General features: G+C 38.4%; 1 protein-coding gene across 1 annotated transcript; it reads right to left on the bottom strand.

Moving 5' to 3' along the window:
• Nucleotides 1-1,609: 1,609 nt before the first annotated feature.
• LOC140242798 (cytoplasmic tRNA 2-thiolation protein 1-like) lies at nucleotides 1,610-23,087 on the bottom strand. Its single transcript, XM_072322553.1, has 11 exons — nucleotides 22,972-23,087; nucleotides 8,479-8,602; nucleotides 7,621-7,739; nucleotides 7,060-7,116; nucleotides 6,468-6,525; nucleotides 5,791-5,910; nucleotides 4,943-4,992; nucleotides 4,283-4,472; nucleotides 3,113-3,260; nucleotides 2,452-2,488; nucleotides 1,610-1,840 (listed from the first exon to the last, which is right to left on the bottom strand). The coding sequence occupies exons 1-11, from the start codon at nucleotides 23,026-23,028 to the stop codon at nucleotides 1,709-1,711; spliced, it is 1,092 nt and encodes a 363-aa protein (XP_072178654.1). The 5' UTR covers nucleotides 23,029-23,087; the 3' UTR covers nucleotides 1,610-1,708.
• Nucleotides 23,088-24,833: the final 1,746 nt, after the last annotated feature.

Here is a 24,833-nt window from a genome sequence, read left to right as displayed (position 1 = left end):
CAAATAATGTGCAGATTAATGCTCCGTCACTGACCAGGGACGCTAACCTGGAAGCATTAAACTGCACATTACTTGAATATGAGACCATTCTGAAGCAAATCATTTTCACACAACAATAGATATACAATGAACTCTTGAATGAATCCCATAAGGATTGGAACAATCATCTCCCAGCATTTCCACTGATTCCCACTGATCAGTTACTAGCCATCCCCTTTAAACACAGGGGCAGGGATTCTTTTCTTTAACCCCCATATTGTAGATAAAAAACACCAATTTGCACATACAACCTTAACAAGTGAGCACTGTTTATCCTACAGAAGCTGCCCCCTTAAAGCATCTTTTCAAGAGTTACAGTTATTATAAACTAGGTACAGATTAGATAGCATGGGAGAACATTCACAGTTTGTCTCCATAATCAAGCTGCAATGAACTACTGATGTAGTTCACATGACAGTATTTACACATGTTGAAATGAATCTATAAAATTGTCTTCACATGGCATTGCCAATGACATGTGCAGAACATAAAAAGGAATCACAATGACCTTTATATCTTTGTATATTAAATGCATTTCTTAGGCACATTGTATAAAATACATGCTACACAGTCTCATGAATTTCTTCATAATTTCCTGTAAATGTTTCCATGATTGAAAGATTCGCCAGGACTCGGTACTCACACACCTCCCAATTACAAATTTTAGACATCTTTCCTCTATATGCCTATTTGATAGTGAGAAAACCCAATGGCCCGAATTCAAGAAGGTGGTAGAATCTTGTCATCTCGTCCATGGTTTAAACCATGGACAAAGACCATGGGGCGCCAAGTGTTGCACGGAATGTTTTATGAAATCAGTCATTTCGTCAATGAAAAAGTTATTTTGCAACAAAATGACAACATTTCGATCTGTGACATGTTTTCCTAGAAACAGATTTTACATTTCATTTCTGATCCAATCTCAGCACAACATAAAGTGGTTGTGGCCACACTATCTAAATCTCAATCTAATCTTTCATGATGATTAACAGTTGAACAATTTTTCAACACACGTTCCTGAAATCACTTTTTTATCTATCCCCATCATCAACATCACATCTCTTTCTAAATAAATACCACTAGACCAAGGTGCATTTCAAAAAGTCCACATATTGTGTGGACTCATCTTTCAGTTGATGACGTTTGTGCTTTCAGTGGTTGGTAGGAATTTTCTCATCTGCTCTCCAGTCTCCATGACCTTGTTTGCCTTTGTCAATGGATAAAGCTGTGGATCCTTGATTCAGAGATGCAAACCATTACTTTTTTTTTTCCTTTTTTGTAGTATTTTGTACTGTTTTTTTGCCAAAAATACTGCAGGTTTCATGGGAAATACTGTTTTTCCCAACCTGTATGTTTACACATCCAATGCAGGAAAGGTAAAAGTACGGTTTTCCACTGAAAATACACCTTTTCAGCCCTCAGAAAACTGCACTGTGTACAAGGTGGGCATTCCTGCAGTGATCTTTCACCATCTGTGGTCTGCCTTCATAAAACTCCTCACATAAATCCTCTCATGTTTTCATACAGTCCAAGTCATGTCTTCAGCGATTGACAAAGAATATGCTTCTTTGCTTTTAGTTGCCAGCACATCCTTCGAAGTGCAAATTTCCACAAAAGACTTACGCCGAGATTTCAAAACATCCACACAGCATATTGCTACAATCCTTCATCAAAAGTCCACCACCTGTTGGACTTCTTTGACATCTGATGATGAGGTGGTGTGGGATGCTGACTTTGATGATGACACCTTCGATGAGGACCCCTCGGACACAACTGAGCCACTTTTTCCTGCCGCATCAAGCTGTGTGAAGAATCAAAAATAAATCCTAAGAGACAATGGATTTTGTGATACCCACTGAAATTAGGAGATGATCCTTCTATTTTTGATTTGGAAAATTACATTATAAGGAAACCCCATAAACAAGGCTGCACACTGGCATTGGTTCGACGGTCCCTGACTAGTAAAAATCACTGTTGGTCAGTGTCGGACTAGTAACTTTTTCAGGCATGGACCAGTAAAAAATGGAAAAACTGGGTACCTACTGGTCCAACAGAAAGGTCGGACCAGTAGAAAAAATGGGTATGAGTGTGCAGCCCTGCCACAATAAACAAGTCTTGAGAACCCACATACACAGTTACCTTGTTACACCCAATTCTTTCTTATATCCAGTACATATTGACAAAGAATTCAAATAATAACATACCACACTATTTTGTGGGACTACATGAACCTCCTGTAATATGCACTCCATCTGCTAGACTTTTTTTTTCTGTTGCAGTATATTATATCAAGCGGAATTAGTAATCCCAAATCCATCCCATCGAACCATACTTGGGTTAAACAAACAAATTAAAACTGTTTTTTTAATCTCATGAACAAATGCATAAATTAATCACACATTAAGAACTCACTCTCTGTCTGGCCTTGTGAGGTTTTCCAATTCCAAGCCTGAAACAAAAGAAAAGAAACACACATTGGTTATTACACTACAAGACATAATTTTTATCAGAATTACATAATTATAACACAGCAAGTCATCTCCACTGTAAGATCATCTGGTTCTTTTGTGTCAGTCCTACATTTGTACATAAGATGATGTACCTTATCACTAGACCAAATAAACTGCATGGACAACGTTGAGTCTGCCAACATCATGTTCCTATAAAATAGTCTCAAAATCATTGTGTATAATCATATTTGTATATACTATTGTTTGGTCATAACAAAAGAAAACTGCCAATCCAAGGACTTTGTTGTAATGAGAGTTGCTGTATGGTTTTCTGTGTCAACCAGCACTCGTGTCAAATACTGTAAAGGTGGATATTTTCGTGCGACTAAATTTGTGCTCAGCTGGGCAAGAAGAGTTTTGCATGTTTTTAATTCAGCGGAATCAAGACATCGACTACTTGAACGTACGGGCAGCAGAAATATTTGCATGCTGTTATTTTCGCAGTACACGACTCTAGTTTCTAGAAATGCACGAAAATTTTAACGCCGCAAAAATTTCCACTTTTACAGTACAGGATTAAGTACTCAGAGCAAGAGAACAAGACAAGTGTGCGTCCCACTGACTTTGGTAGTCCCTTGTTGAGTCCCTCCAGTAAAGTACAGGCCTTACAGACTGGCTGGCTGGAGATATAGTTACACCTGGAACAGGTTCCCTGGGTGGGCATCTTGACCTCCTTCCTAACAGAGAGAGACTCACCAGAGTGGATGATGTCTGGAAGGTGAGGATGAATCAAGGGGGCAAACTTACACTTCAGATGCTTGTGAGAGTGATTATGTCAACATTTGAAATCAATTCCCATTCAGATTTTATTTCTAATATCATATATCGTCGCTGGGGTGACAAGACCTTGTATCTCAAATTTTGGTGAAAATGACTTTTTTGCATTAGTGGTCAAATAATCGGTTAAGTGATGTCCTGTCCAAATCCCAGCTGTCTTACCCCAAAAATGAAGCCACCACGGCATGTTAAAGGAACGGCTATCCCATTCAGTATAGTGCTTTGGCCGCCATGTTTTTTGGCTCTCCTGAACATTTGACATTTTTGAGATACGAGGTCTTGTCGCCCCAGCGACGATATAGTCTTTCAAATGTAATGATGAGAAGTCAATACAATACAAAATCTATGAAAGTGGAAAAGGGAATTGATCAAGTACTGTTAGACTGTTTAACAAAATAAATAAATGTGGTAATGGAAAAGAGACAATGAAAACAGGTTAAGAAAATATTGTAACAAAATGTCCAGCAACTGTGATTTAACCACATTACATCATATTACATGTTATACTGTGCATTACAATCAGGTAAATAAACATAGATCTAATACATGGCTTCAAGTTTTACTTTAGGATATAGACATTTAAGCCTCTGTTGCAAATGCTCTTCAGGTATTTTATCTGGAGAAGGTAATACATCCCAAGTCAACATTAAAATGTGCAAAAATGAAGAATGTAACTTACTAGATATTAGGTAGTAAGAATGAAAATAGCACTAAACTTTCATTTCACTCCCTGTAATTGTTTAAAGTACTTTCAACGATCCATGGTTTCAATCTCACAAAAATATATCTCTCTTTAAAACCGTACATGGGAATGTGATTTTAATGCGATTGAAAGAGAAATTAAGAAACGTAAGAAAATATCAGTAAAATTACAATTAAAGCTACAGGGGTGGAAGTAAAAATTAAAAACAAAATGTCGGGTGCCTTGAGTAAGGAGTCTGGAAGGGATTCCTCACCTATGATTGAGGTGGAACGGATTTTCTCCAAGTCCTTGAGGTAGGCCCTGGCGTAGCCGCGGTAGGCATTTGGGGAGTAGATGCACTCCGTTGAGAAGTAGTCCAGCTTCTTAAAGTAGGCGTACATGACAATCTCCTTCTCGTAGGTATACTTGAAGGGTTTACATCGTGGTAGGGCTCCTTCTGCTCCCTGGCAACATACAACATTGTTTCATGATACCATTGCAGGAATTGGGTGATGCATAGCATTAACCATAAGACTCACGACTGTGTAACACTGAATAGTCTACCCTGGATAAAGAAGATATTATTATAAACTGTAATATTATGTCTCATTTTTAAGATCTATTTGCAATGTGAGATTTATGAAATCATCTCTTTATCAATGTTTCTGCAGAAGATATCATGGGACATAAATTCATTGTAATATGGTGACACTTACATAAACACTGTAAGTTTGGCCCACTCATTAAAGTATTTGCATCAAAAACATTATCAATCGAACTACTATTCCATTACAACGTAACAATTCATATCAACAGATAGCCAGATTTGTATATTACTCAAGGGTCAGTAACCTTGACCTCTAACATGTCTATCACACTGTAATCTCAAGGCTTGTAATTGGAAGCACAGAGCGAAAGGGTTAAGGCTACTCACTGTGATGATGTCTGTGCACCTCCGTAACCTTGCGATGTCTCCTCGTAAGACTGTGGGGAAAGAGATAGTTTGTGAGTACGGGGAAACTCGGTCATAATGAGGTCAACAAGACCGTAGATTTTATGTTGTTATAACTCGCACATGGCACTCCCATTACAGCAAAGACCTCCGGACCGTTTTCCTTCGTTACATCGAAATTTCATTATAACCGAAAATAAAGTATAGAAAGATATATAGGTGATAATTTGGGGACCTGAGTTTTTACTTCTTTGTAAAGAGAATTTTGTTATAATTGTAATTCTTATAATGGGAGTGCACTGGACCTCATCATAGACATATATAAAGGAGACCATCTAATTCTTCATGTATAACTGTCTGGATCGGTTGCGGAATTTCAAAAGCCTCTTCATTTCTAAATCTTTTACTTTGTAGTTAACTAGTATCTGAATTGACAACACATGTCAGTTCTTATTTCTCTTTCAAACAGGCAAACTTTTGAGAATTTTTTTTCCCTTGAAGCTGATTTAATCAGTTCAACCAGTCACACTTCACCTGTATTACATGTAGGCATGCAGTCAAATTCAAATTCAAATTCAAACTTGATTTTCTTTCTTTTTTTCAACAGAATATGCAAAGTAATGACTGAAATGGAAAATCAAATGCATCTGAATAATAACCAGAAAGCAAAAATTACAGTATGTCCATGTCAAAGATCAATAAAAGAACAGACATATACAAACACACATAAATTCACCAAAAGGAAGAAATGAAGGTACCTACTCAATTTGATAGTGACAAGAAAATAAATTCTGCAGCAGGCCTGATTGGGGGAAACAGGAAGAACTCACTATTCATGAGAACGGTCTCTGCGATGTCATCGGCGTTGTGACCAGTCACAATCTTGTCAGCCTTCACCAGCAGAGCACCTCGGTCCAAGGCTTGGCGCCGGAACACACCACAGAAGGTACCTTTGGTGGAGAACCAAGATATTCAGTCAGTTCGTCACTGCTTCATGGTGGAACTGGAACTCCCACTATCTCTCCCTCTTTCTCCCTCTTTTTCTCTGCTCCCCCCCCCCCACGCCGCCCTTTCTTGCATCTACACGTATCGCATAATTTCTTAGTTTGACCTTACATTGACTTATAATAAAGCCATTTTAACTACCAGTAATTAGTCATAATATTTTTTCATGTTTTTAGGTTGTCACTATCATTATTCTTATAATGATAGTGATAATAATAGTATTAACAACAATTTGTATTGTTATCATCATCATCATTATTACAATAATTATCATCATCAGTATTTCCTTTGTTTTGCTACCTATTTCTTTAAATCAAATATCTACTACTTTCTGTTAAAATCAATTTGATCATTTTCCAACTGTTGTCTTTACAGGTTCCTTTCACCTTTTATCTTCTGGATGTTTTCAGGCCAAAACTCTACTCTTCCTCGATATTCATTTTCTTTGTATTCAACATTACAAACTGAGGTACACTTTCTCATCTATATTGTTTATACTCACAATTATTCTTGAGTCCGATTTGCTTGACTATTGCATCCATTGTCCAGCCATATAATTCCTTCATAAAAAAATGAAAACAAAATCATAACTCATGAACACACAAAGTATGTATCATGTTGTATACTGACATATTGTGTCATTTGCATACATTAGGATGATGACATAAACAAGAACATCAAGAAAATATGTCATGGGAGAAAAATCAAAACTATCTTGGTCTTGGTACATTGTACATGATAAAAAGAAGCTTTAAGAATAATCAACTCATTTTCATTTGACAAGTGTAAGATTATTCCCAACAAATAAGTAAACTTGAATATATTGATCTTTAGAAAAGATATAAAGATCACTGATAACAAACTGTCAAGTTGTTACAGATCAACTGTAACTGTCATATCCGTATATGACAAAGGTATCTCTTTCTTTAGTTTTTGGAGTAGATACATATAGCATAATATGATGGAGGAATATGGAACTAACTCAAACTTGACTTGACAGCTCAAAGAAAGAGTCAAGAGAAAATAAAAGAAAGAAAAAAGAAAGGATAAGGGGAGAGAGAGAGAGAGAGATAATACAATATTCTGCATTTTACCTCATATGAAACTATCTTGAGTGGCAAGTCATACTGTTGCTGATTCCTCTTGACAGTCTGTGTGAAAAGAAAAATACTTAATGTAGAATTGTACAACCACCAACTAAACAATTCAATGTAAAATTTTGATCACACATCTTTCATTCATAACAAGCTTTTTACCTCAAAGGTGATTAAAAACTATTCCTGATTTCCATGTTCCTGAGATTATTATTTTGCTAATCTTCACTCATACCTAGTAATTTCATGTCATATTTCATTGGAGTATATCCTCAGATGGTTTCATTCGCTTTATATCGTCTAATATGAGAATAATTTTTGGTATGATGTTCATTATATACAAAGAATCTTGATCCATTATTCGTCGCTCAGATTGCGCTCTTAGCTCCTGCATCATTTTATTTCAGTAGTACTCAAAACTTGTCCCAACCCTAAAATTCATCACAAACCTGTAAAGTCTTTGAATGACTTCTTACTTATCAAATCCCACAATCCGATATATTCCAACCCTACTAATAACCTGGAATTTAGTGATTAAACTGTTGGTACTTCTTTGCTTACCTCTAAAGAGTCGTCCCGGTACCCTGTGATACCTTCATCCACCGAGAGAAGAACCAGCTTCAGCCCATAGTCATATCTCTCATTCAGCAGTTTCAGTGTGTATGCAAGAACCGTAGAATCTAAACATGACAAACAATCAAAATATGGATTTATAAATGGCCAAAAAAAAAAACACACACACACAACACACACACACACAAACACACACGCACAAACACACACACACACACACACACACACACACACACACCAGTATTTCAGAAGATCAGAATAGCATTGCAAAATGTGTGTATGCCAGAACCATAGAATCTAGTCACGACAAAGAATCAAAATATGAATTTATAATTGGAAAAAAGGAAACACACACACCAGTATTCAAGAAGATCAGAATAGCTTGCAAAATATTGGAGCATTTGAAATAAAGAAGCAGGAAAATCTCATATCATTATTTAACTGGGTGTCCACTACATATATCATATATGGTCTTTGAATCTAGGACTTGTTTCATTAAAAAAAAAAAAATGTTTACAATTCTTATTTTATATTGCAGTTACCATGGTTATAATGTAAATACTCAACTATCTGACTGTTGCTTGGCTCTACTACAACAACAACAACACATCAAGTTCAATTGTTTTGAAGCGCTTTAACAAATGGAAACCTTAATTAAATGAGATAAAGGTTTGAGTAAAATGCTTGGGTTAGGGTTAGGGTTAGGGTTAGTATTTATTTTGCTTAATATTTCCATTTTTATGTCAAATCTTTAGCATGAAATGAACTTGTGTGAAAATGAAAGTGAGAAAGAACAGGTATAGCCTAGGTTGGACTGAGGACTGCCACTCCCTACAGACCGCCTACCTTTTCCTCCCGACGCACCGATTGCTACCGTCTCACCCCTGGTGAAGAGGTTGCCAGTCACTATCGTGTGATGTATCTCGGCCTCAAATGCTGAGAAGAAACACTCCTTGCACAAAGCATCTCCCTAGATTGATGAGGAAGAAGAAAAAATGAAATCATCAGATTTTACACAAGAGAAATGCCATGATGCTGCATTTTGCAATATTCATAAATATGATGATTGACTTCAATTTAGCAAACTCTTTGTCTTGTGAACTTCAGCATATTCTAACTCCAATACTTCTGTCTCAATACTCTAATCTGGTTAATAAGCCCATTCAACTCCTCATTGACAGCATCAGTAACTACCTATACAAGAAATCAGGCGAATGATGCGAATGTATCCCTCGTGGTTTGCCCCCAGGTGACTAGCAATAGTCAGCAAATGGTGTTAACCAGGCACATTGTGCCATACGATTGAATGAATGAATGAATGGACTGCAGAAAGGATGACTAAATTCCATGAATGAAAAACCTTTCATATCATTGACAGTTGGTGGCAGCAGCACAAAGGAATGCACGTAAGCAATGATGCACAAACTGAGAATGACTCCCCTTGTAAACAACAACATCATAACCGAATTCCCCTCTACCCCCCCCCCCAAAAAAAAAAAAAAAAAATCAGAAATGTATCTAAATGTGTTCATTTGGTACCATATACAAATTGTATTAATAACTCTTGATACAACACTATGGGAGCTATTAAGCATGAAGGGTGCTGCTCCACAGTTTTCTCCGCTTTCACCCAAAATGACAAACATATCTTTCTGAAACAAAACCTCCACAACCTGTCATGTACGTGATGTGTTTACACTGGCTACACACACAAAGCTCAGCTAAATGAATTACAGTGAAGTCTTGGGTCACCACAGACGGTTCCTCCAAGAAAAAAAAAAAAACTGCTTAAAGGCATGATATTGATTTGATTTGATTAGAGGACATCCCATCCTCTCCTTCTCTTCTTCCTTCGCAGTAATTTATTCCTTCTTTTCTGCTTCCAAAATCTACTCTCACCCCTCTCTCTCTCCTCCTCCCTCTCTCTCTCTTCCTTTCCTCTGTCATAATCTCTTTCTAACTCTCAATTGTTGTATACTTGGTATCTGTTTCATCAGCAAGATAAATACATTTTCATACAATGTTCAACTATTATCCCTTTCAAACAATGCATATTCTCCCTTACCTATCATCCTATCACTTTTAATGTTTCTACAGAACAACCAGCCTCAAATTCTTTAATTCACCCCTCCCTCCCTTTCCCTCTCTCTCTCTCCCCTCTAATCCTTTCTACAATACATTCTTTAAGTTCTCTCCTATCCAACATCTCCATTCTAATTTTCAATACTTTTCATCTTGTTTCTCAAGCTCCTCCTCTTCTTATTCTTTACATGTCTTCTTTCCCTTCATTTAAATCCCAATTTCTGTTTTCTTTTCCTTCATAAATCTTTTTGCTCCAGTTCTTTTCATGGGCACCTTTCTCTCATTCTATCTCTCCCCCACCCTCATCATTTATACTTCGCTCCCGCTCTCTCTCCCTCTCCGATCTCCCTCCTGCCTTATGTCTGTGTGTATGTTTGTATGTGTGTGAGTTTATACCCATCTTTTTCCCCCTCTCTCGCTTCTTCCTAATTGGTCATAATGATTTTTGACCCTCTGGCAACCACTAACATGTTTTTGTGCCATCCACTCTTCTCTCACTTTTTTTTTTCCCTAAACATCAAAAAAGTAGCTTCTGCTAGTCAATTAACCCATACATCATCCTACAGACTGCAGTGGCCACTGGATTTGGAAAAGAAGTTTCTGGTTGAATAGTCAAACCCTCCCCCTGAGTCAGCGAGATGGTATGAGAAATAAAAATCAAGAAGCCATATAGGAATTTTTGATTGGATTTTGTCTATGTTGCAGTCTTTTCAAAGCAGTATTATGGAAACTGTCTATGGAATGATTTGCTTTCTTGGTCAAACATCTGTTATGATTTGATGAACTTTCTTAACTGTGTCCTCTAAATTACTGTAAAACAAGAAATTTTCATGTGCATGAAACTGTCACAATTTTTTCCTGGAGCCAAGATTTGCAAAGTGAAATAAACACCAAAGTGTTTGTCTACACAATGAATTAAATGCTAGCGGTGATTTGCGAAAGTTTCCTGCTGTGAAAAAAGCCATTGTTTCTGGATTTATAGCACTTTAATAACATCCCTGCAATCTGTCGATTGAATATTAAAAAAGACAGCCATAAACTTTCCCCATTAAAATGTAAGCTTGCTGTTTTGCATACCCGGTACTTTTTTTTTTTTTAATAGCCAATGATTCATTACTGTCAAATAAACAAAATAATAAAATTAGCAAAGAAAACAGATAACTGCACAAGGTCCATAATGTCCTTAATTTCAATGGAATGAGATGGACTGCTGATGTATTGGGTAGAAGGTTACAAACATGCAGTATAACTGGCAAAATATTTGCACAACCACAGAAACAAAAACATACAAAATCACAGGCACAATCACTATAATCTCTGTTAGGGGAGCATCAGTAAGTGTTTCCCCTTTAACTTTGTACTACAGGAGATGAATAAAAATGTCAAGTTCATGAACATGTGAGATGTGTGTTTCTCCCTAAATTATTATTTTGCCATCAATTTGTACAACAAATTGTATCAAAATCTATTCCTGAATAGTCTCAATGTAACTTCATTGCAAAACAAGCTAATCAAAGGATTTCATAACTTCCAAATGATTCAAATTACATGGCACACTATCATCAATTTAATATTTTGGGAACTTTTTCCCCAATCAATACATCATTAGATGAAAAGGGCAAATGTGTCACAAGAAACACAAGCTTGAACTGTACTGGCTAGGGTGCTCAATAATCTTGACAATGGAAATACTTTTTAATTGAGGACCAGAACACAACCTTCCTGCTCCCCATCCCACCCCACTCCCATCCTTACCCCAATCTCTAATACCCCCTTCATTTCAGCTCCATCTTCTGCTTACTCACTTTAGTGCCAGACATGATATGTAGTCACATCAAATCAAGACCACCCCTCCTACCACTCTCTGAAGCCATCCACACCACATCAGCCCCCCCCCCCCCCAAAAAAAAAAAAAAAAAAAAATGAAGAGAGAAAAAAAAAACGATAGAGAGAAAAAATAATAATTGCTGTAAAAAGCTCACACCAGCCTCCCACAGTCTGGTGGCTGGATTTCGACAATGGCAGTTTGGAAGCCATGACAGGTAGCAAGACGTATCCCCGTCTGACCCTAGGGGTACATTAGGATCTCACACCCGGTCAGGATACGCTTGGGTGTCGGAGGGACGGTGGCGGCGATTTAGGGATACTTCTCACCAGTACAAAACTTCACAACGTATCATTACCGACTTCTTCCCTGATTAACAGATCTCATGAACATTTGCACATACAACAGCATACTTGAAACCTATACAAAGTCCATCACTGTGAAACTATGTCTCGTTCCTTTCTTGTTTTATCATCTTTGCTTTCACGAAATAAAGTTAGTTAGGAACATCAATTATAAATAATGTATATCAATTAACATCATGCAATATCAATACCTGTATGTTTCAATTTACTGTTAACATTACCTTGATATTACACATAGCATTTCACTAGTCATTGCTGTTATCACTGAATACTAGGAAAAGGAGGAGATATGATGTGTGTGTGTGTGTGTGTGTGTGTGTGTGTGTGTGTGTGCGTGTGTGTGTGCAGCTTCTTGTGAAAAGCTGCACCAGGGATTACTTCTTCAAGGTTCAAGGTGTGTGTGTGTGTGTGTGTAACTTTTCTTGTCTGAATACCTAGTACTTATACTGAGGTGAATGAACAATGAAGAGCACAATTGTGGTTCACTTCATTCAAATTTGTGAATCACACCAACTCATGACAGTTTTGGCTGAACTAGATTAAAATAAAATTACTCTGACTTACAAAATTGGTTTTCCACAGCTTTCATAAGAAGTCATGTCTAAAATGAATGTCATGACTTAACCTACACCTGACCAATTTCATGTAATACAGACAATTTTGGGTAAACTGAAACAGCAATGTGTGATATTTGAAACAATCATGATATTATTGTGAACTTTGCCAGCAGTGTGAACTCTCCCTTCACTGCTATTAAGATGGTACAAACCGCACAGTAAACAATCACACACATATGCTGACACATGTCAACTTCAGGCATCCAACACCATGCGGGCAACATTTCCCTCAATTGGAATCAAAATGCAAATGTATGAGGCAATGAGATGATAGTCTCAAAGAGAGAGGAAAAAAGTCTTCCCCCTCCTCATCCTCCTCCTCCTCCTCCTGGTCCTCTATTCTTTTCTCTCCCTTTCTCTCTTCCTCATCATATGTCTCCCCACCTCCCCTCCTTTTCCTCTTCGCGAGCCCGCTAACAACTGACGAATTGTGATTTAAGTCCCAACGAATTTGGCCCGGGTAATTATTTGCTCAGGGCAGTGGGCGAGTCCATGCGTGGACGGTGTGTATACACACGCACCAGCTGTCACAGTATTTTGGGGCGCACTGTTTCGAGTAGTGGTGTGTTGGGCGGGGCATGTGCCGGTGTTTACGGGCGGAAGGCACACCGCATGGTCCGGCAGCATGCACCCCTCGTTTGATCTACTGAAACAGGCTGCTGCCTCCACTGGTAGGATGCTATCCAGAGACTTTACAAGAGGGAGAGGAGACAGGAAGGGGAGAGGAAAATTCACTTTCTTTCCACTCCTCTTATCCATCACTTGTCATAAACTACTTAATCACTCAAGCATCAAGATTTCTCCACTCAAGAATCACAGCCCTAGTTTCCTGCTTCAATTCAATTTCTTCTTCACCTCCTCAAAATGTTTTCATGCTTTTCATTTTTAAATTTTCTCAATGTCTCGCTGTGTCTCAGAAACTCGGTTCCATTTTCAAGTTGACATGAAACAACAGACACAGAAAATACATTATTGTATTGAGTATACCAGTGAAAGCTTCAATAAAAGTTGGCAAAACATGGAAATTGCCTGAATTCTGAGAGTTTCAAGAGTTTTCACTAAGCAGTGATATCTGATGCAAATCACTTGCATGCAAATTAAATGACATGCTAATGTCATCTTTTCTCCAGTGTCCATGAACACAAATCTTGACTAAACCTCCCTTTGAAAAATGAATAATGATATCATAACAATAACTTCAGCATTTATAATGCACCATTGATCTAGTGACTAAATTTGTATTCCGATGCTCAAAGGGACATACATGTAGTTAAGGCGAGACAGTTACAATTTATCTGTCAATGCAAGAATGAAAAGGGCTCTAGATAGAAATATGTGACAAATATTCAACCAAAACAAGAGGAGAACCTGTATGACTTGAGATTCATGTGTTTCTATAGATTCTGCTGATCGGATCTTCACTGGAAGAGTATTCCAGAGAGATGGGGCTGCAGAAAAATAAAAGCTTTTTCCTCCTCAAGTGAAGATAATTCTTTGGACTGTTCATTGTTTGGTAATAGCAGTAGAAGAGCAGAGATTTCTGTCAGGAATATATTCTGAGACAAGATTTTGCACGTACTGCAGAGCCCAAAAATGCATTGCTTTCCATGTGTGGAGCAAAACTTTAAACTGTATTCTTTTAGACACTGGTAGCCAGTGAAGACTTTTGAGAGCTGAGGTAAAATGGGAAAAGAGAGATGTTACACTGAAGACCTGAGCAACACAATTTTGAGCTATGCGTATTATTGCAGTTTGGCAAGTTGGTATTAGATGAAGCCTTGAACAACCATGTGTAATTTCCATTTCAACCAATAGGAGATATAACATACTGGTACAAAAAACAGATAAAAGGGTCTGCAATTCTTTTGTACTAAGATACTGATACTGTGAATACTATGTGACTGAAAAAAAAAAACAACAACATTGAAACAATATCAAGAGCATCCGATTATTGTAAACTTACGGTATAAGATGCCGCTAAAGCCAGGCTGCTTGACTGTGTGGTGTTTTTTTTTAAAGGTCAATTTTCCTTCAAGGAAAAATTTTGTTTTCAGTAGGCCTTCTTCACAAAGGTATTTGCACACATTTTCAGCCCTTTGAAGTTTGTAACTTTGTAGAATAAGTGGTGCATTGGTGCTTACTTTTTTTTTTACAGACTTCTGCACAGAATGGTACTTCAGACTTAGTGCACCACTTCATACATTTTCCTGACTGTTCTCTTTATCTGCCCATCGAGATGTTTGCATTCACACAACAAGTTGAGAAAGATTGGACAGAATTCTATTCTATCAAATATTTAATACAATGGAAGTGTGATTGATCAATGGGTCTTGAAGAAATCTCATGAAAGTCCGGGGTCAAAGGTCAAAGGTTAAGGGGAACTGTGAATTTCTAACTTTATAAACTATAACTTAAAATTATTCAACCAATTTTCACATACTGTAAAACAAGGAATGTTCGCGTGCATTTTAATTTCGCGAATTTCGCGAGCGCGAAGATTCGCGAAATTAAAATGCAAACGAAAGTTCTTGTATGCACTATATGCATTGAATACCAGTGGCAGTTCACGAAAATTTCACGCCGCAAAAGAGGCCGTCGACTCCAATTCGCGAAAAATTCATGCCGCGAATATATCATGTTTTACAGTACTTTGCATGCACTATGAATAAAAGTGCAACTCATTCACCCAAGTTAGCAAATATGAGAGGTCAAAGATTGATAGAAACAAATGGTGTAAAAACAAATTTATTAAACTTATAAAAACACAAAATAAAAATGGATAAAAGTACTAGAGAGTTTTCAATTACAACTTCAGAGAAATATACATGTATTTTCATAAAGTCTGTGTGGCGTTACTGTATGTGCATATTACAATGTTGATATGTGTCAGTCAGTTAATGATGTCAGATATTTGTGGATTCCTTCAATTTGTAACTTGTTAAATATAATTTGACATGCCATCAAAGAATATTATCAGCTAATTAAAGAAAAAAATTGTCTCAAAACTTCTTTTAATATCACATACTAATGATTACTGACTTTTTGTGATTACGATAATGATGCAATATAGTAACTGGAAAACAACACCTAAAAATGAGGGTACAACTAATTCCATTTGATGACCTGACTGCAGCATCATTCATCAGTTTGTGTTGCCATGGTGATATGGACTTCTCAAGTTTAAGTCAACAATATTAGCACATATTTTTTACACAGACATCAATAGAACATCTCATCACATCCATTCTAATCATTTATATGCACTATTGCAACACCTCTTTTCACTCCAATCTTCCAAAATTTCATCAATATGTGGTAATAGGCATATAAGAAAAGCATGTATCCTAATCTTAATTTAAAGGGTGTGTACAGTTCTGGTCGAGGTGAGGATTTAGCTTTTAACGTTTTGCGAGATATTCAGAAACCACTCTATGAGATGTCAAAGAGCATGCAGTTCTAAGGGGTATCAGAAGTTATTGTAATTCGATGAAAATCAGTTTTGAAATGGCTGAGATATCCAAAAACAAGGTGAAACAAAGAGATCCTAATAAAGTTGTGGCATGTCACCTTTTACTATTAGCACTTTTTTGGATATCTCAGCCATTTGAAAACCAATTTTCATCAAATAAATGTTGAATCCTTCTTAAAATTACATGCTCTTTCATATTTCATAAGAGGCTTTTCATTATCTCACTTAGGAATGTTCAAAACTTGAATCCCCACCTCAACCAGTACTGTACAGTCCCTTTAAACCCATCATATTGTTGGATGCGTGTAGAAATCACATATTACCAGTTCAGATGGTACTCGCTCTCTGCTTCTTGTGTAGTAAATACAATACTGTATGCATGTATGCAAGGCAAGGTGTACATGCATGATCTGCTGAAATTAGCAAATCAGTGCAATGAATTTTATTGAAGATCAAGTGGCATCTAAAGCACTCCTGAACTGTGGGACAAGTGTAGCAATTTCCCCTCCGTACGTTTTTGTTTGTTCTTTATTTAAAATCTTATTGTTACTCTCGGTCGGAGTGACAAGAAAGGGAGAAAGAGAGAAATATATAGCAAAAATCATGTCTGTTTAGGACAAGTCCACCTTCATATACAAGTGGATTGAGTGAATGCGGCCCAATACAAGTAGAACATAACATGAAAGCTCGAGATAATTGGACAATCCGTCCAAAAGTTATGAATATTTGAAGTTTCTGCGCACTAACTGCTAGATGAGAAGACTATTAATAAATTTTATGATGTCACATGGAGAATAATAAGAACAATATAAAGAAAATTCCACAAAATTTACTTCTTTGAAAAAAAAAAAAGTTCACATTTCCTTGACTGGTACACTGTAACTATGCTACTAGGGTAATATCACCCCCCGCCTTCTGAAAGAGGCAAGTCAAGAACTCTTTTATTACATGAGAAAACTGAAAATATGTTGAATAAATTTCTTTAAATTTTCTTTATATTGATCTACTCATATGACCCCACAAGCTGTAGTAGTCTTCTCATCCAACAATGACTTTAAAAATTCTTAAATTTGGAACAGATTTTTTGATTTTCCTAAAACTTTTACTGAATATGTGTTGTACTGCTGAATTCTCTCAATTCACATGTAAACGAAGGTGAACTTGTCCTTTAAAACAATCTACTGCGGGGAAATTGTTGCATTCATTCCTCAGTTCAGGTTGCTACAGAAGCCAACATACCTTGACACAAGTCATCATAACTGCTGCTAAGGAATTTAAGCCAGACTTGCATGGATGTTAGGCATACTGACATCTTTAATCACACACAGATTAGTGAGTGAATAATATTAATTATTGTTGCTTCTACAGCATTGAGCAGTATCAATTGAAATAATTTCATTTTCACTGGTCATGTCTAGTTGGATCATAATTGCTTCGGAGTAGAGAAGCGGAAAGTGAAATATGTGAAAATACCATTGTCCATTTTGAGGTAAAAACTGTGCATAACCTCAAACTCTAGCTCTACTAAACCCCTGGATTGTATTGGTTTGGGGGAAAAAACTGTTACTTTTTAACATAAAAGATTAGCTACAGTAGCTGGTTGACAGGAAAATCCATTGGTCCAGAGGAGTGTTTTTAAATATTTTTTTTTTACTTTTACGGCCCTCCTCAGGGGATTCTGTGAAGTCAGACGTAGTCTCCACAGAACATATCCATGACGACCAGATACAGACTGATCTTTCGGTCAAGTTACATGTTAGCTGGCTATGGTAGTATTACTTTCAACATTGATAGACTTATCTGGACATGTCTGCACGGCTACGATGCACTTCTATAAATAAACTTATATTTTATCTTAACTGCGACCAGCCCAAACGCAAAGCATTTCGCCTGCGGATAATAGGATTTTGGGTCTCTGATGGGGTAGTATCATGCCTAAATTCCTACTTAAATACTAAAAATTGCTTCGATTTGAATCCACCCAATTATTGATAACAGGATACAATCGGCTCCTCCAATAGTCCATTTCTGTCCAAATTGATTACTTTACATGCTTCGGTCAAGAAGAATCTGTGAGAATGACAACTGTTCCACACACTGTACAATAGATTTGAAACCTGTGCACATGCGCTAGCCAGTAGCAGTGTAGCCTTTTGACCAGGCATTCTTGCTGCGCTACATTGTGTGGCACCTGATGCTGGGCACATTTCACTCTCACCCCTTTGCTCGCCACTTAACAGCAAAAGGGCCTTATCCAAAGGCTAACAACATCAAGACTTTCATGCATATTCATATCGCGGATGCGCAATGTGCCACACAAAGGTTGTTTCAAAAAAATGAAGGAATGAATGGAGGGTATGGAGATGATGTAACAAGAAAACATCTTTTCAAGACCATGGGATCGATCTGGAAATGAGAAAGAGCACAACTGGTATGAACTGACTGGAAAGAGGCCAATGTGACATCAGTCTTTAACTAGAAGCGACTGGTTATACCCCTGCCAAACAACATTTCATAAGCTTTGGTCAAAACAACATTTCATAAGCTTTGGTCAAAAAACTGAGGAAGTAGTTAAATTCGCAAGATCTTTCCTTGATCTTCTGCCATTAATATGCCGTTACCATGGCAACGTACTTTCAGGTACTGTCGAAAAATGCGTCTTGCACATCTACAACCAAAGGCACACATCTGTACCAAGTTTCATGGAAATTGGGCAAAAACTGAGGAAGTAGTTTGCAACACAAAATTTTCCATCATTTTGGCTCATAATATGTGAGCTGTTACCATGGCAACATACTTTTTGTCACTGTCAAGAAATGTGTCATGCTGACCTATATCCTAAGACAAACATTCAATATGAATTCCATGAGAATTGGAAGAACACTGATGAAGCAGTTTTGCCATGAAGCATTTTGCCCTATATTTTACCAATAACATGCCTTTACCATGGCAACGCACTTTTTGCCACTGCGGAAATATGTGTCTTGCACATTAACATATTCAGATGAACATCTGTACCTAATTTCATAAAAAATTGATCAAAAACTGTGGGAGGAGTTCGCGACGCAAGATTTGTACCCATTTTTGCCCATAATATGCCGTTACCATGGCAACGTACTTTTGGGTACTGTCAAAAAATACGTCTTGCACATCTACAACCCAAGGCACACATCTGTGCCAAGTTTTATGGGAATCGGTTGAAAACTGAGGAAGTAGTTCGCGACGCAAGATTTGCAACGGACCGACCGCCCGACCGACCGCCCGACCGCCAGACCGTCCGCTGATTCCTATATACCCCCTTCAAACTTCGTTTGGCAGGGGTATAAAAAGGGTGAGTAGTATGATCCTTCCAACTATAGGCCTATTTCCTTGACTAGTGTTTGCTGAAAAGTTCTAGAGCACATCTTGACCAGCACCATAACGGATCACCTCGAACACCACCACATCCTGTGTCCTCAGCAGCATAGTTTTAGACGGAGGAGGTCCTGCGAGACACAACTCCTTGAGTTTGCCCATGAGCTATTCAACAACAGGGCTGGGGGCAAGCAGACTGACATTCTGATATTGGACTTCGCCAAAGCCTTCGATCGTGTCAACCACTCCCTGCTCGTCCATAAGCTTCATTACTATGGGATTCAAGGACCCATCGCTCTCTGGATCTCAGATTTCCTTGAAGGCAGACGACAGGCAGTCGTGATCAATGGTACAAGATTGGAATCTGTAGACATCCAATCAGGAGTCCCACAAGGCAGTGTACTGGGTCCATGCCTGTTCTTGGTGTACATTAACGACATGCTCGACTTGCTTACCTCACCTGTCAGACTGTTTGCAGACGACACAGCAGTTTATGACATAATCACATCGCCTGAGGATCAGACCCAACTACAGCACAACCTAGATCAGCTCGTGGTGTGGGAGAAAAGATGGGACATGCTTTTCCACCCAGGGAAATGTGTCGTCCTCCCTGTCACCCAAAAGAAGCGACTTATTTACCCAGAGTACCATCTCCATGAGCATAAGCTTGAGGTTATTAAGAGTGTGAAATACCTGGGAGTCACACTCAGCTCTGATCTCAGCTGGAACGAACACATCTCCAATGTGTGCGTCAAAGGCAATAAGACCCTAGGCTTCATGAGACGGAACCTGAAAATCTCTTCCCGGAGGATCAAGGAGACGGCATACAAGTCCTACATACGACCGACAATGGAATACGCCACCACTATATGGGATCCCCATGCACAATAGGCCACAAAAATGCTGGAAGCTGTACAGCGATGTGCAGCTCGTTTCGTCATGAGGCGCTATCACAACACCTCAAGCGTATCGACCATGCTGGAAGAGCTGCAGTAGCCCTCCCTCGAAAACAGACGACGAACTGCCCGCTTGTCTATGCTGTACAAGATTCAGCATAACCTTGCCTGCGTAGACAACATAAAGACTCAATTACACCCACTCACATCTAGACAAAGAAGGGGACATAATCAACAGCTGGGCCCCGTTGCAAGAAAGTTGCAATCAATTGCAAATAATTGCTAATTTTGAAACAACCATTCTGATTGGCTCAGGGTCTGCCCTATTAAGAAGACATGCATACAACAATGATTTTGATTGGCCAGTGACAATCAGTTGCAAGTTGCGTTTAAACGCAAAGTTTCTAGCAACGGGGCCCTGGTCATCCCACAGTGCAGAACACAGTACCATCAGAACTCATTCCTGCCATGCACAATTAAGCAGTGGAACAGTCTTCCTCAGGAAGCCATCGAGGCCAACACGAGCGACACCTTTGTGTCATGGGCCTCGAGACAGGGGTAATCCAAGCATCAATTTTTTTTTATTTATTACTTTATTCTTTATTTCAACGAATGAACTTTTATTATTTCTTGGGATTATGTTTTATTCAACGAAACAAATTACAGTCAAACCTGTCTATAGCGGCCACCCAAGGGAAACAACAAAAGTGGCCGCTATAGACAGGTGGCCGTTATAGACAGGGTGGCGGCCATTTTGAATTTCATTACTTGCATTTTATAATAGCCGAAAATACCGCATGTTATTCTTAAAAAACAAAACAAATCAAAAACAACCAACATATAAGTTTGCATGTGCAGCAGCTCTGCTATTATGGGGATTTTCGTTGTACAATTCACTTCATTTTTTTTTGATCATTCCCTCCTTCTATTCTTTTGATGTTAAGAATAATATTTCGGGCCTGAGAAGTGCTCTGGTTCATCCCTACCGGTTGGCATGAACGGGGTTCACGAGAGCTGAGTTCGATGGAGGATTGATAATGTGTAAAATTTACGTAAACTGTAGAAACAATACCCAGTGGCAGACAAGTACCATGTTGTCCTTACTCAATTAGTCTGCATTTCGGTAACAATAAGTTGTTATTAGGAGTTGCCTTTGCCTTTGTAGCATCTATTCAGGGCTGCATTACTGAAGACTAGATCTAATCTAGTCAAGTTGGTGGTAAGACGGGTTTTCGTGGCAAAGAGCTGCATTAATTTTGTCAATCATGTCTGTGTGATTGTGACTGAGCAAGGACTCGGTAGAAATCACGCAATGAACGTAAAAAAATACATCGTACTCATTGCTGCTTTAATGGATCAACTCAATTTTTGTGGCCGCTATACGCAGGTTGATAGTCGCCACGGGAGACAAAATGAGTGGCCGCTGGCCGCGTTAGGCAGGTGGCCGCTATATAAAGGGTCTATAATACAGCAATTGCATTCGGGGGATTTTTCAGTGGCCGTTATAAGCAGGTGGCCGCTACAGAGAGGTGGCCGCTAAGACAGGTTTGACTGAATATTGTTGTTAAACTCAAAATCTACTGCACCGTGCAATACCAACCTACCTGACAAAGAGACAGAATAATCAGCATGTTGATTGCGGTCACTCATCAGGAAGAAGAAGAATTAGATACAAAGGTATATCAGAACGGATGTATAGCCTTTTGCTGTACAGTGGTAAAATATGGCACTTTTAGAGGCACTTAAATTTGTGTTTCTTCTTTCATCATACAGAGACACCACTCTGTTGACTCTGGGCGCTCCCACAGTATAACTGTGTGACACAGGAGCTCCCCGGGTTCAATCCAATTTCAATTCAATTTCAATTAATTTTCAAAAACCATTCATATGTAATACAAACCACTTGTGGGGACACATTTTTGTTTTGTTACAAAAATTGAACCAGGATTATGTTAACATGGAATGTTGCGTGTGGACCTTGAGAAAGCACAGCTTTTTAGGTCCCCTCAAAAAAGAAATATTACATGCAGATTAGTGGAAATGATATACAATGTACTGCAAAATACATAAGGGGCTGAGGTGAGAAACAAAAATAAGAGGGAGGCGAGGTGAGCTAATCAATTTTACCAGTAATAATTATGGTGGTTGGAAATCTAACATGTGCAAGCAAGTACGTGCACATGCAAATGGTGTGTGCTTTCTTTGATGCGTGCCATTATCATGTGGATCATTACAGCCACAAGGTGTAGGCGAGTTTTATTGTTGAATTCAATTTACCGGTAGTCGTGGGCTAATTCTAGCACTGCACACTCGCTGCGCTGTTTGCTCACGCTTTGCCACTTTTCAGTAAAATTTGTGTTCTCCATATCCAGACTCCAGAGCAATTGATTCTTCACTCTCATCTTACTATGCATAATACATGGCAGTGTAGGTTTACCTACGTGTCTACAGTACGGTATACAGCATGGGTGTTACAATCGTACTTGCTCGCATACCAGAATGCCCATCTAATCGCTTACTGATCTAGCATCTATACAAGTAGTGTAGTAATATGTAGCGACCACCAGGAAAAAAAGGAAGGCAAATTATGCCGTGCTATCCAACACCGAAAACAATACATGGGACTGACACAACAAAACAGTTGGCACCGACACTTTGCAAAATGTACACTTCATATGAAAATACTGGTATGCTCTGCCTGTGAGTCCTGGTCAAAACAAGAAATACTTACGGTTTTGGGCCTTTTCAAAATTGCAGATCCCCCACACAATTTACATGGAACAGGCATGATGACAATTTGTGGATAGCACAATGCAGAAATCACATCAAACAGTTCGTACACAACGTGTGATGATGTCGTAGTGTCGCAATCAGAAAGATTAATAGCCTTTTACAAGGCGTTTGTAATTTGTGTGTTGTTTGGTACAGGTTACTGATCAGATTCTGCCCCCGCTCAACGTCCGCAGTAGGGCCTTCATTCATTACAGTTCAGTTTCAATTTCAGTTTATTTAAAAGCAAAAACCCCCAAACACCATTGCATACAAATATCACTAGCAAAAAGTTGGTATACAATCTCTTTGGATTGCAACGTATGTTTTCGATATGGGAGGGGGGGGGGCAATCTCACCGCTCGCATGGGATCTTTTCAGAGACTCCAACCCCAAGCACCTTCTGATCTGAAGATTCTCCCGCCTGAAACCCCTAGCAAACGGGAGACTCCAACTTGACATGCTTGATGACGAGCGCAAAGTCCCTTGCGGTCTAGGGTTCTAGATGCTCTCTCGCTTATTTGTCAACATATACAATGAAATAAAGTAAGAAATCATATCAAGCGGGAGATATTAAATCTCAAGCGGGAGAACGGGAGTTTCTGCAAAAATGGGCTTTCGGCGGGAGATCTCCCGTCGAAAGAGGGAGAGTTGGAGTCTCTGTCCTTTTAATTTGAAGAATTTTCTTAGTAATTATTTTCCAAATATCGTTCCACTGTTATACTGTGACATCGCAGATAGTTGTAGCCTTATATTCTACGGTGATAGAAATTAATACTCTAAATCTAATAACTTTCGTATGGAATGCCTGGTTTTTCTCAAACTTTTTCTTTCTGCATTTTACTGCGCACTGTCTGTATAATGTTCGGCCGGGATAATATCCCAAAATATGCGTATAGATCACGGGTTAACTTTTTACAATGCATTTTTGATTAACGGTCTATACTTTTCAGTAGGCACCCATCTGCTTATAGGTCCTAGAGAAACAAGTTAATAACAAGTTCATCCAAAACTCTGCTGCGCGAGTAGTATCCAAAATCAAGAAACATGAACAAATTTCACCAGTTTTAAGAAGCTTACACTGGCTTCCAGTGAAAAATCGGATTCAGTTTAAGATACTGTTATTAGCATTTGAATGTTTCTATATGTTTGCTCCACATTATTTAAGGGAGCTACTTCAAATCTCCCCCCCCCCCCCCTACCCGTCCCGGAGAACGGACATTTGCTTTTAATGCCCCTACTGCATGGAACAATAACCACTGATATAAATAGATTCAAGTCTGCTTTGAAAACGCATTTGTTTACAGTGTATACAATAAGCAAACTTGAAGCTCGGTACCATCACTGTATAATTGGAATGGTGAGACGTTTTTGTATAATCTTTTCATTTTTTTGAGCGCATATAGGGACATTATCACTTTGTGTTATGCGCTATAACAAGCACTGACAATTATTATTATTATCAACACAACTCAACAATTCAAGATTTTCTAAACTTAACTTCGCATTATTGTACGAAGTGATAAAGCTATAAGATCTTGTTAATAATTCGACAACTCTCAGTTCAAAATGAAAACTTTTTAGATATCATGGCCTACCTGTTGAAGATTTCGATTCTAAAATAATATTTTTGCAAAGAAAAAGGGCCGCACATCACACATTTTGTTTCATGCCTGTGTGTTCTTCTTTGTCGTATCTTTAGTCCAAACAACAATTCTTCTTCTCAAAAGCTCGTCCGATACAAAATGTTTTAAGGCCTACTCCTCACACCAGTTCAGAAGCGATTTTACGGTAACATCCTGACTAGAAGTCTGTGGAGAGGCG

Source organism: Diadema setosum, chromosome 19, assembly GCF_964275005.1.
Source record: "Diadema setosum chromosome 19, eeDiaSeto1, whole genome shotgun sequence".
NCBI classification, from domain to species: domain Eukaryota; kingdom Metazoa; phylum Echinodermata; class Echinoidea; order Diadematoida; family Diadematidae; genus Diadema; species Diadema setosum.
This window is presented reverse-complemented; position numbering and strand designations above follow the sequence as displayed.